A 16902-nucleotide genomic window follows, 5' to 3' on the forward strand; every position below is an offset into this window, starting at 1 on the left:
CAGGAGCTTCCTGCAGGTTTCCCACGTGGATGCAGGGGCCCAAGCCCTTGGGCCATCCTCTACTGCTTTCTCTGCTGCTTTAGCAGGGAGCCGAATCAGAAGTGTAGCAGCCAGGACTCAAACTGTTGCCCTTATGGGATGCCGGTGCTGCAGGCCTGGGCTTTAACCCACTGTGCCACAACGCCGGCCCCTATTTATGTTCTTGGTAGCCGACTTGAAAAATAAAATTACTATTATAAAATACTATAACTGTTGACTTGTAAATATTTTGGAGACAAAAAATATTCTGAGATTTATAAAAATTATTAGAAATTTATAGATTATTTGGTGTGCTATTGCTAAATTCATGGATTGTCTGTATGTGTTTATCTTATTTTGTATCTGTCAATTTTATGCCCATTCTAGCTATTGCACATTGTTAGTCTGGAAAAAAATTCAGTAAGGAAACACCAATGATTTAGAACAAATTCATTGTTTACACAGAAGAGTAATATTTGCTATTATGAATGTGTTTTTGAGAAGAGTGTTTATGTTTTAGAGATGCATCCTGAAATAATTATAATAGAAATACTTCATATCTGGGATTCACTTCATATAAATCCAGTGGGGTGGATACAGGGAGAAATACTTGTATATGAAACAAAAGGAATAATAGGCTTAGGTGAGTTATGGTTGTTCAATGTTCTCTAATTTGTATAGGCTGAAATTTTTTATAGTATCAAGACTACTTTTTGAGGAAAGTTCTCATTTTACTCATTAGCATTACCTTTGTAATTTTAGGGTATGAGTGAAACTAGAAAATAAGACTATCTAAATATGACCATCTATTTTGGGTCACATTCCCAGTAATGCATGAATTTCATTCTTTTTTATTTTTTGGAATGAGAAATTACAGAAATTAAATGGAATTAATTGACAAGACATATTAATGAAAATCTAGTGATTTGGGCAAACAATACAACTTAATGAATAGCTATTAAGTACCTATCATGCTCCAAACACCATAAAAGGAGCTGATCAGAGGATAGCATCACAAAAGGACTGTCCTTTAATAGGCAGGCTGAATTAAAAGTTTGATATGGCAGGAAGTTCAACTGACAGGTCCACTATCACAAGTCCTTCCCTTTACAGGGGTTGGGAACACCAGGCCCACAGGCTGTATAAGGTCCACAGAATCATCTGGGCTGGCCCTGCCAAGGCAATTGCACTTGAAATTCACTAAGGCCTATAGTAGGCTAAGTTTTAAATTGATAATTTGTTATGACCCACAAATAATTTTCTAAATATCCAGATGGCCCTTGGCAGAAAAAGTGTTCTCCACCACTGGAAGAATTCAAGATTTAGGGAAACTCAAATGTATAATTACATCATTGTAATGCAGTGTGTAGCACTGAAGATTGTCAGAATAAAGAACAACTAAGAGATGACATTTCAATGATGGATTAATAGGAGTTTACCAGATAAATAGAGAAAGGGCATTCTTTGAAGAGGCCAACAAGAACAATATCAGGAGCTTGTAAGTGAATGGCATACACATAGAACAAACAGAGAGTAATTGGGTCTGGAAAGAGATTGAGCCCTGCTGTGGTTTGAATGTATTCCCTCAAATTAGGGTGTTGGCTTGCCAGTATGGTAGTAATAAGAGGTGGGACTATTAAGAGATTAGACCATTAGAGCCCCTCCCCTCTGAATGAGATTATAGCTCTTAGAAAAGAGACTTCGGCCAGTGCCGCGGCTCACTAGGCTAATCCTCCGCCTTGCGGTGCCGGCACACAAGGTTCTAGTCCTGGTCGGGGCGCCGGATTCTGTCCCGGTTGCCCCTCTTCCAGGCCAGCTCTCTGCTGTGGCCAGGGAGTTCAGTGGAGGATGGCCCAAGTGCTTGGGCCCTGCATCCCATGGGAGACCAGGAAAAGCACCTGGCTCCTGCCATCGGATCAGCTTGGTGCGCCGGCCGCAGTGCGCCGGCCGCGGCGGCCATTGGAGGGTGAACCAACGGCAAAAGGAAGACCTTTCTCTCTGTCTCTCTCTCTCACTGTCCACTCTGCCTGTCAAAAAGTGAAAAAAGAAAAAAAAAAAGAAAAGAGACTTCACCAGGTGTTTGGCCCCTTTTGCCCATCTGCTTTTTCCAAGTGAGGACACAGTGTTCTCCCTCTGGAGGATGCACCATCTTGGAAACAGCAAAGTAACGCCTTGATCTTGGACTTCCCAACCTCCAAAAACTCTGAGAAAATAAGTTCTTATTCTTTATAAATTATCCAATTACCAATGTCAAGCATTCTATTGTATCAGCACAAATGGGCTAAGATAAGCCCTGTCCTCCATGTCACTGAGTTTACAGCTTGTTCAGAAGACAGTGTGTCAGGTGGCATGTTAGAGGCTGTATTCAGGAGAATAATATAGTAGGGTGAATATTTTTAAAAAATAGCTCTTTGGGTACAGAACAGCAGTTCTCAACGTTTGTGGGGTCATTGAGGTTAAAAGTATTTTTATAGTAATACTACGGTGTTGTTTGTCCTTTTCACTCACATTTTTTGATGACTGTATCAAAGAATTTTCCAGAGGCTACAAGACATGTTTAACCAAGCATTAAAGAGACTTACTAAAATGTAAAACAGTGTGACTCTTCTATTTTTTTTGTTTCAGGAAATAGTTATTTTTGTAATGGCTTTGTTGTATTTACAATGAATTAATCTTTTTTATTTCTTTAATTTTAATATCAAATATGGTAACTATCAGTAGATATAACCCACATAAATGAAAGTATTTTTTTTAAATCTCAATCATCTTTTTTTTTAATTTTTTTTAATTTTTATTTTTGACAGGCAGAGTGGACAGTGAGACAGACAGAGAGAAAGGTCTTCCTTTTGCCGTTGGTTCACCCTCCAATGGCCGCCGCGGCCGGCGCACTGTGGCAAGTGCACCGCGCTGATCCGAAGCCAGAAGCCAGGTGCTTCTCCTGGTCTCCCATGGCGTGCAGGGCCCAAGCACTTGGGCCATCCTCCACTGCACTAGCGGGCCATAGCAGACAGCTGGCCTGGAAGAGAGGAACTGGGACAGAGTCTGGTGCCCCAACTGGGACTAGCCTATTGAGCCACGGCGCCGGCCATTCTCAATCATCTTAAAAGAGTAGACGGGGGCCCGGCACCGTGGCTCACTTGGTTAATCCTCCACCTGCAGTGCCAGCATCCCATATGGGAGCCGGGTTCTGGTCCCTGTTGCTCTTCTTCCATTCCAGCTTTCTGCTGTGGCCCGGGAGGGCAGTGGAGGATGGCCCAAGTGCTTGGGCCCTGCACTCGCATGGGAAACCAGGAGGAAGCATCTGGCTCCTGGCTTTGGATCGGCGCAGTGCTCCAGTCGTAGCGGCCGTTTGGGGGGTGAACCAATGGAAGGAAGACCTTTCTCTCTGTTTCTCTCTTGCTGTCTGTAACTCTACCTGTCAAATAAATAAATAAAATCTTTAAAAAAATAGAGTAGATAGGGGAGCATGAGGCTAAAAACTAGAACTACTGATATGGAAGGGATATTGTATTAAGATGCTAAGAACAGGCCGGCACCACGGCTCACTAGGCTAATCCTCCGCCTTGTGGCGCTGGCACACCGGGTTCTAGTCCCGGTTGGGGCGCCGGATTCTTTCCTGGTTGCCCCTCTTTCAGGCCAGCTCTCTGCTGTGGCCAGGGAGTGCAGTGGAGGATGGCCCAAGTCCTTGGGCCCTGCACCCCATGGGAGACCAGGATAAGTACCTGGCTCCTGGCTTCAGATCAGCGCGGTGCGCTGACCGCAGTGCGCTGGCCGCAGCGGCCATTGGCAGGTGAACCAACAGCAAAAGGAAGACCTTTCTCTGTCTCTCTCTCTCACTATCCACTCTGCCTGTCAAAATAAATAAATAAATAAATAAATATAAAATAAAAAAAGATGCTAAGAACAGAGAAGTGACCTATTAGGATACTTTTCAGAAATCTAGGTCATGTATTTTTAGACCTTTTGTATGCATGCAAGTATACCACTAAAAAACTTTTGACAAACCACATATATACTCTCTCATACTTTTAAAAATTGATAATTTTCTTTGTATAAGTTTAAGTAGTTGCAAATCTATTTTATAAAGTAATATTGATGTTCAATAACAGCTATATAAATCTTAAATATATCCAGTGGAATCTAAATACTATAGTAGTTTGATACTCATTGTCACTCATTTAGAAAAGTATAGACTTTGTGGTTTTGAGAGAGTCTTTATATTGTTCTTTTCCTTAAATTATATTTGCACTTCCCTTCCCACTCAAAAAAGTGGTATATTTTATACTTGGAAAATATACCATCTTCCTGGTAACCAAAATATGTAGATAAATTGAAATTAATTTAAAAATTACTGAACCTTAAAAACTCATAAATTTTAACATTTTTCTTCTGAATTGAATTATCATTAAAGTTGTTATTTTGATACCATTTTCCAAAGCAATGTAAATAAATTACATATTTGGATAATCAGTAAAATTTTTATTAGAGACATTTCTTAAAGCTGAATGGAGTGCCTTCTCCAAAGTAGTTCATATATCCATGGATGAATATTATTTATTCCTATAATAGGACAATTTTCAGCATAAATTCTGTGTTTGCTTTGCATTTTCATAGTTGTAAATACTGAGAAAACTTGTTTGTGTAAATGATTAGGTAGAACCAGAAGGAGTTCTGTTATGTCAGTGTTGTTCATTTTATGACTCCAAGATCTGTAGATAAAAAGTATATAGTAATATATTATTAAAAATTGTGTTAGCTGGGATTTCATTAGATGTATTCTTTTTCAATTCTATTGAAAATAAAAGATTTTGACTTTAAAAAATGGATTTTTTAACCAATCATTAGAGTCATTCTTTTTCTCATTTTCTAGGAGGTATATGAAAGTCTTTTATATTCAAATTATACTGTTAACACTTGCACATAGAGGTACCTTGTTTAGACTGATATATTCAGTTTTTAAAAGTTGAAAAACAGAATATTGTTCATTTCTCATAGCATTTTGAATAACATCTTTAATCAGATATAATTTATAGCAGACATTTGGACAGCCTCAAAATTTGAGTTGATTTTATGAAGAATGTCCTTCATGTATGTAAAACATTTGGCAATACCAGGCATCAAAAACAAATTTAATTTCTGGCAGGAAAAATCTTAATTTTTCAATTTAAGTAAATTTATTAAATGTTATATGTCTTTTTTAAAAGATTTATTTATTTATTTGAAAGTCAGAGTTACACACAGAGAGAGGAGAGGCAGAGAGAGAGAGAGAGAGAGGTCTTCCATCCGCTGGTTACTCCCCAATTGGCCGCAATGGCCAGAGCTACGCCAATCCTAAGCCAGGAGTCAGGATCTTCTTCCAGGACTCCCACACGGGTGCAGGGGCTCAAGGACTTGGGCCATCTTCTGCTGCTTTCCCAAGCCATAGCAGAGAGCTGGATTGGAAATGGAGGAGCCAGGACTCCATCTGGCGCCTATATGGATGCTGACACTGCAGGCGGCGGCTTTACCCACTACGCCACAGCGCTGGTCCCTAACTGTTATATGTTTTTTAGGACTAAGAAGCAAATGGCAGAACACATGCACTGAAGCATGTTTATTATGAAACCATTGAAACTCTTTGTTTCTAAGGACCTTCCTTTTGTAATCTTAAATATTCACTTTCATGCCTAATTTTGTATTCTTTGTCATAAAGCAGGCCTCCAAATTATCTGAGCTTTGGAATATATATGTCTGCCCAAATATCTGAAAAGATAAATGAGAGCAGCTATGATGTTTAAGATATATATTTCATATAATTAATATTTCATTAGTTTATGAAAATATAATAGATCACTTCTCATTTGTGATAAGCAATATGGAGTAAAACGCAGCTGAGATTATAACTTACGAAGTAAGGTATTTGGTAAAAGGCCAATGTGTAGGCTGGTGCCGCGGCTCAATAGGCTAATCCTCCACCTTGCGGCGCCGGCACACCAGGTTCTAGTCCCGGTCGGGGTGCCGGATTCTGTCCCAGTTGCCCCTTTTCCAGGCCAGCTCTCTGCTATGGCCAGGGAGGGCAGTGGAGGATGGCCCAAGTGCTTGGGCCCTGCACCCCATGGGAGACCAGGATAAGTACCTGGCTCCTGCCATCGGATCAGCGCGGTGCGCCAGCTGCAGCGCGGCGGCCATTGGAGGGTGAACCAACGGCAAATGGAAGACCTTTCTCTGTCTCTCTCTCTCACTGTCCACTCTGCCTGTCAAAAAATAAATAAATAAAAATTTTTTTAAAAAAAGGCCAACGTGTAAATAGATTGGAAAGAGGTATGTAGTGAATTCTGTGATTTTGGGGAACAGTTAAATAAACTTGTTTAAAAATCAGAAAAAAGCCCTTATTTTCATAATGATCAAAATTTTCTTACATATTTAGTGAAACTGAAGCATATATTTATGGCTAAAAAATGACCACAGAAGCAGTTGACATATTGTTTTATTTTTATATTAGCAAGTTGTAAATATTAGATGTTTCATATAATGAAATGAGGTTGCCTACACTTGGGGTAAATATGGAATGTGGGTTGATAAAACAGGTTTTAGCTAACATACTGAAAAATGAACACTGTCCTATTCCATCTGTGCTGATATAACAAAATCCCACTGACCAGAAAATTTATGAAGAACAGTAATTTATAGTCATTACATCCTGGCTATGATTCATTACAGGGAAAGAATACAAAGTAAAATTGGCCATGGGTAAAATGGTGCATGAGGCAAAGACTGGAGGAAACCAAACACAAGTTTTCAAGGATCCTATCCTACTGAAGTCATATAGGGCACAGTTTAATTCCCCAGTAATGAATTGAAACATGTGTGAAATACTATCTACTAGGGAAACTCATTAGAAACTCATTGCCTAGGATTTTTATTGGGGTTGATTGTGTTGATACAGTCGATTTGCCTGGCATGTGCAAAAATTCCAGACTATTAGAAGGAAAAATGATATTAGGATAACCATGTTGTTTGCACAACTTAGGCACATTGAGCTACTCATCATTTAGGGAATTGTGGAAACACTCCTGAAATACAAGTTCCCAGATATCAGCCAAGAATCAACATTGCAAAGAGACCTTTCTGAGAACGGTAGCCACAAGCCTGCTATGTTAACTCTTTCCTGTGCACCACCCTGTTTTTAAAATATTTATTTATTTGAGAAGCACATACACACAAGTTGGGGAGAGAGGGGAAGAAAGACACAAAAAGATAGATATAAAAAGCTCCCATGTGCTGGTTCGCTCCCCCAAATACCAACAGTAGCCAGGACTGGACTTACTTGAAGGCAGGAGCTGGGAACTCAGTCCAGGGCCCCTACACAGGTGGCAGGGGACCCAACTGCTTGAGTCGTTGCTGCTGCCTCCCAGGGTGCACATTGCCAGGAAGTTAGAATAGAGAATAGAGCTGGAACTCAATCCAGGCCCTCTGATAGGGGACATAAGGCATTCCAATCAGGCATCTCAACCATTGAGCCAAAGGCCTACCTAGCTGGGTGTGTGTGTGTGTGTGTTTAATACAATGATTTGCAGGTAAAATCAAGATTTGGCAGACCAAGTAACTTTTTTTTTAAGTACTTTCTATCTATTTCAGGTATGCTCCAGAATCACTGACAGAGAGTAAGTTTTCTGTTGCTTCAGATGTTTGGAGCTTTGGAGTGGTTCTGTACGAACTTTTCACGTATATTGAAAAGAGTAAAAGTCCACCAGCGGTCAGTGTGCTTTGTATTACTTTATTTATTTATTTATTTAGAGAAAGGCTTTACCAAAGTCTAATAACATCATTACTTACTTGTAAGACAATATTTAGCAATAACCCTATACCTATTATCTTAGAAATTTAAAATGGAGGTTAGAGCACTGTTTTTTTTATTATAGTTTCTTAATATTATTTTTAGTCAATCCAGTAAGCTCATTCATTCTAGCAATTATTGCATATTTAACATAAGCCTTTTAAAGTAATATTTTCTTGTTTATTATAAAAATTTGTAATATGAGAAATAATATAAAAAATCAACTCTAATGCATTTACTCAGAGATAATCACGTTAATAATCTGGTATGTTTTCTTCCAGGTTTCTTTTTATTTAATAAATAAAAGTGAAATTTTATAAAGAAATATTTATCTTAGAAAGTTTAAATTGTACTGAACTGTATGCTGACTTGTTTCATTAAGTATTTACAGCATGGATTGTTTGCTATATTAATAAGTATTTACTGCAAATATGATTTCTAATTGCTAAGTAACATTCTATCATAAGAATGTATATTTCTGGACAATTATTTTCCATTTTTCAATATTTTAAACAACACTTCAATGAACATAGTAAATATTCATTTACATAAATATTTACCTCTAATATCTTAAAATATTATAGATGAAAGACTTTGAATTATATTAAAGATTTTTGATTACTTTAAAATGCTGTCCAGAAAAGCTGTATTAGATTGCATCTCAGTAGCAGTACAAAGGGGTGTACATTTCATCATTTCCCATTGTTAGCCATTATATTTTATGCAGTTTTGCTAAATTGATAGAAGTTGTATCTTATTTTAATTTGCATTTCTCTTAATAGTGTGGTTAGTTGTGCATATGTTGAATGTTTGAGGTGTGTATGTTTTGTATGATAATTGTCTCTTTGGTGTCTTGTATTCTTTTTTTTTTTCCAAAGATTTATTTATTTAGTTTGAAAGAGGAAAAGACGTGAGAAAGAGAGGTCTTCCACTGGTTCACTCCCCAGATAGCTGCAAGACAGGAATGCAGAGCTTCATCTGGGTCCTCCACAAACACTTGGGCCATCTTCTGCTGCTTTTCCCATATGGGATGCAGGCCTTGCAGGTGGTGGCTTTAACCACTATGCCACAACATTGGCTCTCTTTGCCTGTTTTTATATTGCTTATTTTTAAATTTACTTTTTAAGAGCTCTCTTTATTTAATATAGAAAAAGTGTATGTTTGCTTTAAATATTTTCTGGCTGTAATTCAGTCTTTAATTTATGAATACTTGACATGCAGTTTTTCTCTATTAAAGTTACACTTAAATATTATATATTTTAATTTCTTATATCCTTTTTACATTCAATTTTTTTTTTTTTAAAAAAACATTTATTTATTTGAAAGGCAGAGATACAGAGAGGGAGGGAATAAACAGAGATAAAATCCTCCATCTACTGGTGCACTGCCCAGTTGGCTGCAATAGCCAAGGCTGGGCCAGGCTGAAGCCAGGAGCCAGGAACTCCACCCTGGGTTTCCCACATGCGTAGTAGGGGCCCAACCACTTGAGCCATCATCTGCTTCATCCAGGATGTATTAGCAGGAATGCTGGACAGGAAATAGAGCAGCCAGGATTTGAACCAGCAGTTATGAGATGCTGGCATGCAGGTGACAGTCTCACCTGCTGCACCACAGCACTGGCCTTGAAATATAATACAATGTATTGAAACAACAACAGTACCCAATGTGAATACATTTTTTATTCATGTGGGCCCTTATCAGGGAATTTGTGTTGAGAATGCTATATGTTACATGTTGAGTATGTTATGTTACAGTTATGGAGATAGATTATAGAAGTTCCACATTTAACAGTCTTTTCTGAAATGTGATTCAAAGGAAGTTTTGGATTAAAATAGCCTGTTTTTGAAAGGTACCAAAACATACAAAAATATATATACACTGTATATAACACATGTAATATATATTATATATATACAGTGAATATACATTCAGTGGAAAGAAGTTGAGAAAGGATTCTGCTTCAGATTAAATATACAGAAAAAAATCTTAACTAAAAAGTGGGTTTGTGCTTCAGGAATTTATGCGCATGATTGGCAATGACAAACAAGGACAGATGATTGTGTTCCATTTAATAGAACTCTTGAAGAATAATGGGAGATTACCAAGACCAGATGGATGTCCAGATGAGGTAATAAAAATTATTTTTTATCCAGTTATGAATTTCTTTTTCATTTTATTAAAATATTTCAGGTCACTTTCTGGAATTTAGTTTGCTGAGCTTTTAGATTAAGAGCATAAATAGATGACTGTAGATCAAGGCATAGCTATGATGTATATCATAGTATATGAAAAGTAAGCAGGAGCTCCAAATTCATGTCTTTTACCAAATGGCACTTTGCACTCATTGTAATTTTGTTTTATTTTCTCTTTCACAGATTTATATGATTATGACAGAATGCTGGAACAATAACGTAAATCATCGTCCATCTTTTAGGGACCTAGCTCTTCGAGTGGATCAAATAAGGGACAACATGACTGAATGAAAGAAATGATCTTCACTCTGAGACCAAAGTAGACTTACAAATCAAAATTTTGTATTTCACATTGCTGTGGACTATTATTACATATATTTCATAAATCATGATGCTAGTCAGCAAAAATGTGAAAATATCAGCTCAAAAGTTTCAAAGTTTAATAGTTTTTCTTAATGAAGGCGACAAGTAGAAGACAATAATGAAAACTCTTGAACAAGAAATTTTGTAACAAGTTTCATGAACCTTATCAGTCAACATCACTCTTCTCTTGCAAAGGAAAAAAAAGACTTTTCCAACTCAGCTTTTTGAGAAATGAGAAACATAATGTAAATTTTGAATTGTTCAAGATGCACAGAATATATATGTACAGTTTTTGCCACTGTTAATGTATTATACTTTGTCATCTTGTGTGATGTTTTACACAAGGGCTGGTGTTCATTCATAATGGTTTTTAATTTTTCCATAGTTGATCTACAATAACTTCACCATAAACAGAAAGTATGATTCTCAGATAACTGAGTAAGCACCTTGGTGTCCTTCTTCATTTATATCACTGGCCAGCAGTATAAGCAGGTGTATACTTTCAGCTTGTAGTTTCATGTACTGTAAATATTTTTCAAAGCAAAGGGAACAAATGTCTAGATGTATTTGTATAGGAAATTTTCCTTACCCTAAACAATACATTTTGAATTGGAACAAGCTTACAAAGACACAACACAATCTATTTTCTTATTTGTTTCCCTTGTATTTGGTTCACCCTCCAATGGCCGCCGCGGCCAGCGCACTGCGGCTGACGCATTGCACTGATCCAAAGCCAGGAGCCAGGTGCTTCTCCTGGTCTCCCATGCGGGTGCAGGGCCCAAGGACTTGGGCCATCCTGCACTGCACTCCCGGGCCACAGCAGAGAGCTGGCCTGGAAGGGGGGCAACTGGGACAGAATCCAGCGCCCTGACCGGGACTAGAACCCGGTGTGCCGGCGCCACAAGGTGGAGGATTAGCCTATTGAGCCGCGGCGCCGGCGTCAAATATTTTTAAGACTACAATGAACACTTTTCTTTTAAAAGTTTGAAATTAAGAATGCCAGGAATAGTGTCATCCTTTGGAGCTGTTGACTGCCAATAAGTTTCTTCAGTCCCCCGGAACCTGTGGTCATGCATTAAATTTAAGCATAAGCCATAAAACTTTTTAAATTGTATACGCTTATTAGGATACATAATGGGTTAGAAATATTTTTTCTAAACACTGTCTATTTGAGGGGTTTCATAGTTCTCTATTGCAAGTCACAGAAGATAATTCCTTGTGTTAGGGAGTCTTATACACAAGAGATAAAGTAAGTAAATTGGTGAAAAAGAATGCTTATTTTATTTCAGAATTCCAGTAGAGTATTTATAATGTATATCTTTAAGAAAATGAGAGTATACATATTTTCAGTTAAAGGATTGTTTTTTTGTCATCATCTGTTTTATTTCTACTCCATTTTAGATGCCATACATAAAATAAAATATGGTAGGGTCTTTTTGTGTGTTGATTTATCAAATCTAAAATATTTGGTATTTTGACAAAAAAAGAAAGTAGTTTATTTTCAGTGGTCGATTTTTTTAAAATTTGTACTTAAGACTTCTGATATGTTTGAAAGGAAGGAAAGGGAATAAATGCATTTCACATTTGTTATTTTTAAAGCATTTTAGTAGTTGCTACATGCAGAAATCATCTAAAAATGACAGTGTTTTATATTTTAAAAAGGTTTCTCATAAATATTTTGAAGAAGGCTGAATATAATTTTTATTTAATTTGTAAAGACTTCTCAAGGATTTTTATATGAAAGTAAGAGATCTTCCATTCTACTTTCATGTGAGAAGTAGTATATAGTACAGTATGCTTGATTTTAGATTTTTGTACCAAAATTTTAGTATTTAAAATATAATCTTAAAAAAATATAATCTTTTCAGAAGCCTATAATGTTCTGTTTGTTTTTAAAAACAAGGATGTGAACTAGATGTCTTTAAACTTTTTTTTTCATGTTTCGCTTTTTAATTTTAGATAAAGAATGCCACAGACCCATTCTTAAGTTTTCAGAGTGAGATGACTACATTATTATAAAATGTCAAGTTTTCAGGAAATGTCTTTTGCATTGAGAGTTAGTAATATATTAAATTTTGATCCTGAAAATTTATCAAAGGAATTGCTGCTGTTTAGTTGGTTCTGCATAAGAAACAGGTAAGTAATTACTGTGCCACTTTATCCCAAAATGTTTCTTCATATGAATATTCTTTAAAAATGTGGCTAAAGGTTTTTTGTAGAATTCTGTAATTCTGTAAATATTCCAGGGTATTAAGTTATACAGTCTTTATATAAATAACTGCCTACTTCTATAAGTACTTGCTTTGGTAAAGAGTCACTTTTTCATGCTATTTATAAACACTGTCAGTAGCACTGTAATATGCTGTGCAAGAGTACTTTCTTATAATTCAAGAAGCCTACTTTCAAGTCAGGTGAAATTTTTATCCCAACTGTAACTTCTGATAAAATTTTATTTAAACAGCTTTTTTATGCAGGAGACATGAGAACATACCTACATTTCTTTATCTGGGGAGCCATTTTCATATCTGGATTGTTTTTTGTGCTTAATTTATTGAGACTATGTTAATTTCTTCATTGTTCCTTTAGCATGTTCCCACAAAATTGAAATATTGTTGTAATAAAAATTCAGAAGTTATTTTCTTTTGTGTTGCCACCTAACCAAAAAGTAGGGACACACACACGCACACACGCACACTCACACACATAAATAGGAATGTACAGAGAAAGGATTTTATAATACTAAACTTACTTTCCAGATTTTAAGAAATGTTTCCTAAGACTGTGCTATCTTTATGAATATTGCTGTGTCCACCCTAATTCTGGTATTTAATTTATTTCTAATGAAAATTTCTCTAATTTTATGACATAATTTAATAATTTTGCTATATTCGAATGGATAAGTAGTCAGCAGGCTATCTAAATATCAGACTAAGTTATGAATTAATCTTGATTTTACTTAAGAAAAAAAGTATGAAGGGTCTTCAAAATTTTTTTTGGAAAATGAGTACCTTGGATTTTAAAATTTGTTAGCACCCAAATAAACATCTTTAATTCCGTTTTTCCATGAACATTTTTGAAGTATCCTTGTAGCACTGCCACACCTGATTTTTGAAGCCTTCCTCCTATGTTTTCTTCTAAGTGTTCTACACTTAACTCAAAATGGTCTTTTATCCATTTTGAATTAAATTTATGATGTGATAATAAGGAAAGAGTCCATCCTAATTTTTCTGTACATGGATATTCAGTTTTCCTGACATCACTGGTTGCAGAAACTATCTTTTTTTCTAGTCTGATCTTGGTACGCTTAACAGTTATCATTTGGTCAAAATACCCAAGGATTGGGGCCAGTGCTGTGGCATAGCAGATAAAGCTATTGCCTGCAGTGCCAGTTTGAGTCCTGGCTGCTCCACTTCTGATCCAGCTCTCTGCTATGGCCCGGGGAAGCAGTAAGAAGATGGTTCAAGTTCTTGGGCCCCTGAACCCGCGTGGGAGACTCAGAAGAAGCTCCTGGCTCCTGGCTTTGGATTGGCACAGCTCCGGCCATTGTGGCCAATTGGGGAGTGAACCAGCGGGTGGAAGACTTTCTCTCTCTCTCTCTCTCTGCTCTCTCTGCTTTTCCTTCTCTCTGTGTGTAACTCTGAATTTCAAATAAATAAATCTAAAACAAAATACCCAAGGATTTACTTCTGGCCATGCCATGCCATGCCATGCCATGCCATGCCATTTCATTCCATCCCATCCCATCCCATCCCATCCCATCCCATCCCATCCCATCCCATCCCATCCCTTCATCTGTATGCCAGTGTTTCATTGTTTGAGCTTTGTAGAAAGTTTTAAAATTTTTATTTGTTGGTGTGTGTGTGTGTGTGAGAGAGAGAGCGAGCGAGCACATGCGCAGAGAAAGCCCAAGCGGGTGGGAACACTCCCCAAATGCTTCAGCGGTTCCTGGCTAGTGTTAAAGCCAGTAGCTGGACTCAATCCAGGTCTCCACGTGCTGCGTAGGTGGCAGGAACCAAATCACTTGAGCCATCACCACTGCCTCCCAATATCTGTGTTAGCAGGAAACTGGAATCAGGAACAGAGCTGGGATTAAAGCCAGGAACTCTGATAGGGGATGCTGGCATCTTAAGTGGCATCTTACCCACTAAACCAAATGCCTACCACAGAAGAAAAGTGTGCAATTAGTAAGTATGTAGCCTCCAACTTAGTTCTTTTTCAAGACTATTTGGGGTATCTGGTGGTCCCCTGGCAACAACATGTGGATTTTGGTATGGGTTTTTCTATTTCTACAAGAAGGTCAATGGGATTCTGATAGGAATTACATTCAGTCTGTAGATCACTTTGAGTATGGGTGGCATTCTCTTAAGCAGATAACTGTATTTATCCATACAACTCTAAGATGAATACTATTGCTTTTCTCATTTTAAGTGTATGGAAACTGAAATTTAGCAAGATACAGTAAATTTTCAAGTCCCACATGGGATTTTTAGCTCTGGTAGCCTTACTCCATTATCAGAGTTCATAACCACTTCATTATGTCACCTTTCACAGCTTAAACAGCATGCAAAGAAAGCAGAAATCACATAAATAACCCTCAGTGATACACAGTTATAGTTTTTTAGGTAGGAAGATGGCAAATCATTTAATTTCCCAGTAGAAATAATTTGAATTTATTTTTAGTTGGATTACTACATCTTCCAAATGAAGGAATTTAATGGCATAACAACTGTAAAAAGTAAGTCTTTGTAGAAGGAACAAGGTAGGGGATAATACTGCTGTTTTCTAGGTAACAAGATAAAGTTGAAAGTAAATGAACTTTTAAAAACTTTGTATGGTATAACCTGTGCCTCAGAGTAATAGGCTAAAATATAAAGAAATAACATTCAAATTGGACTTTCAAGTCTAGGCATATTTCTACTTGCTTGAGGACACAAACCATGATTTCCAAAAGTCACCATAATACTTGCTACCCAAAAGAATGCTAAGAGAGTGCTATAAGAGAGATTTAGGTGAAACCATCATATTATAGCTAAGGAAACAGTCTGAGGGATAACATGCCCACATTGCAGAACTGGTCAAGAGCAAAGCCAGGCTAGAGGCAGGTTCTTCTGACTCTGATTAATGCTTTTTATACCATATGCTAAATATATATATATATATGTAATATGTATGCATATATATATAGCATTAAATAGCACAATTTTAATTTAAAAATATTTATTTATTTATTTAAAAGAGTTTAGAAGAGAGACAGAGATCAACCAGGGCTGGGCCAGGCCAAAGCCAGGAGTCAGTAACTTAAGGACATGAGCCATCTGCTGCTGCTTTCCCAGGCACATTAGCACATTAGGAGCTGGATTAAAAGTGGAGCAGCAGGGATCCATATGGGATGCTGGCACTGCAGATGGCAGGTTAACCTGCTATGCTGGCCTCAATAGAACACTTCTAAAAGGGAGTTACTTTTAATGACTTTGCAGATGAAGATAAGTGGGAGGTAAAGTTGGAGCAGCATTAGTTATGCCTATAGGAAATATATATGTAATTGTATTTGCAAAACCAGATTATAAAACTTTTTTATGATGAGAGAATTACATCAATTTAAGCCATCCATAAAAACAGTCATTGACAGCTATCAGATCAGAATTCTCAGGCAGAAGTCTCCCTATTTTTTTCACAAAGCAGCCTCCATTTATAATGCACATAGTCATAATAATGATATCACAATTATCTTAATCATCACAGCTCAGAAAATGAGTGAAAACTTTTGACTATTATTCTTTTTTTCATTTTTTATTTTTATTTATTTATTTATTTTTAATTTATTTAATGAGCATAAATTTCCAAAGTACAGCTTATGGACCACAATAGCCTCCTCCCCCCCCACCGTGTCTTCCCTCCCATCCACAACGCTCCCCTCTCCCACTCCCTCTCCCCTTCCCCTTCACATCACGATTAATTTTCAATTATCTTTATATACAGAAGATCAATTTAGCGTATGTTAAGTAAAGATTTCCACATTTTGCTCCCACACAGAAACACAAAGTGTAAAATACTATTTGAGTACCAGTTATAGCATTGATTAAACACCTAAGAGTAATTGTGTATTAATTACAGAGCTCAACCAATAGTTTTAAGTAGAATATAAAATGCATCTTTTGTATTGTTGTGGCTTCCCCCCGACCTCCCTCCCTCCCGTGGCCCTCCCCTCACCCGCTTCCTCTCCCATCCCACCCTTCATCACGTTTCATTTTCAGTTACCTTCATATACCGAAGATCAATTTAGTATATACTAAGCAGGGATTTCAACAGGTTGCACTCACACAACCGAACCAGGTATAGGGTATTGTTCGACTAGTAGTATTGTTTTTGAGTTTCATAGGTAAACATATTAAGGACAGAGATCCTGCGTGGGGAGCATGAACCCAGTGACTCCCGTTGTTGATTTAACAATTGGCACTCTTATTCATGATGTCAGCAATCATCCAAGACTCTTGCTATGAGCTGTTGAGGCTA

General features: G+C 37.2%; 1 protein-coding gene across 6 annotated transcripts in view; it reads left to right on the plus strand.

Moving 5' to 3' along the window:
* Positions 1-13024, plus strand: part of JAK2 (Janus kinase 2) — a 133165-nt gene extending 120141 nt beyond the window's left edge. For all 6 annotated transcript variants that reach the window (XM_051846028.3, XM_070051600.2, XM_089299204.1 and 3 more), the window contains 3 exons: positions 7636-7753; positions 9849-9962; positions 10210-13024. In XM_051846028.3, coding sequence (XP_051701988.2) covers positions 7636-7753; positions 9849-9962; positions 10210-10317 — 340 coding nt within the window. In that variant the 3' untranslated portion in view covers positions 10318-13024. The remainder of the gene's footprint in view (positions 1-7635; positions 7754-9848; positions 9963-10209) is intronic.
* The last annotated feature ends 3878 nt before the right edge of the window (positions 13025-16902 follow it).

The sequence above is a fragment of the Oryctolagus cuniculus genome, chromosome 1 (assembly GCF_051225735.1).
Source record: "Oryctolagus cuniculus isolate XC-2025 breed Fujian yellow rabbit chromosome 1, ASM5122573v1, whole genome shotgun sequence".
Taxonomy (NCBI): domain Eukaryota; kingdom Metazoa; phylum Chordata; class Mammalia; order Lagomorpha; family Leporidae; genus Oryctolagus; species Oryctolagus cuniculus.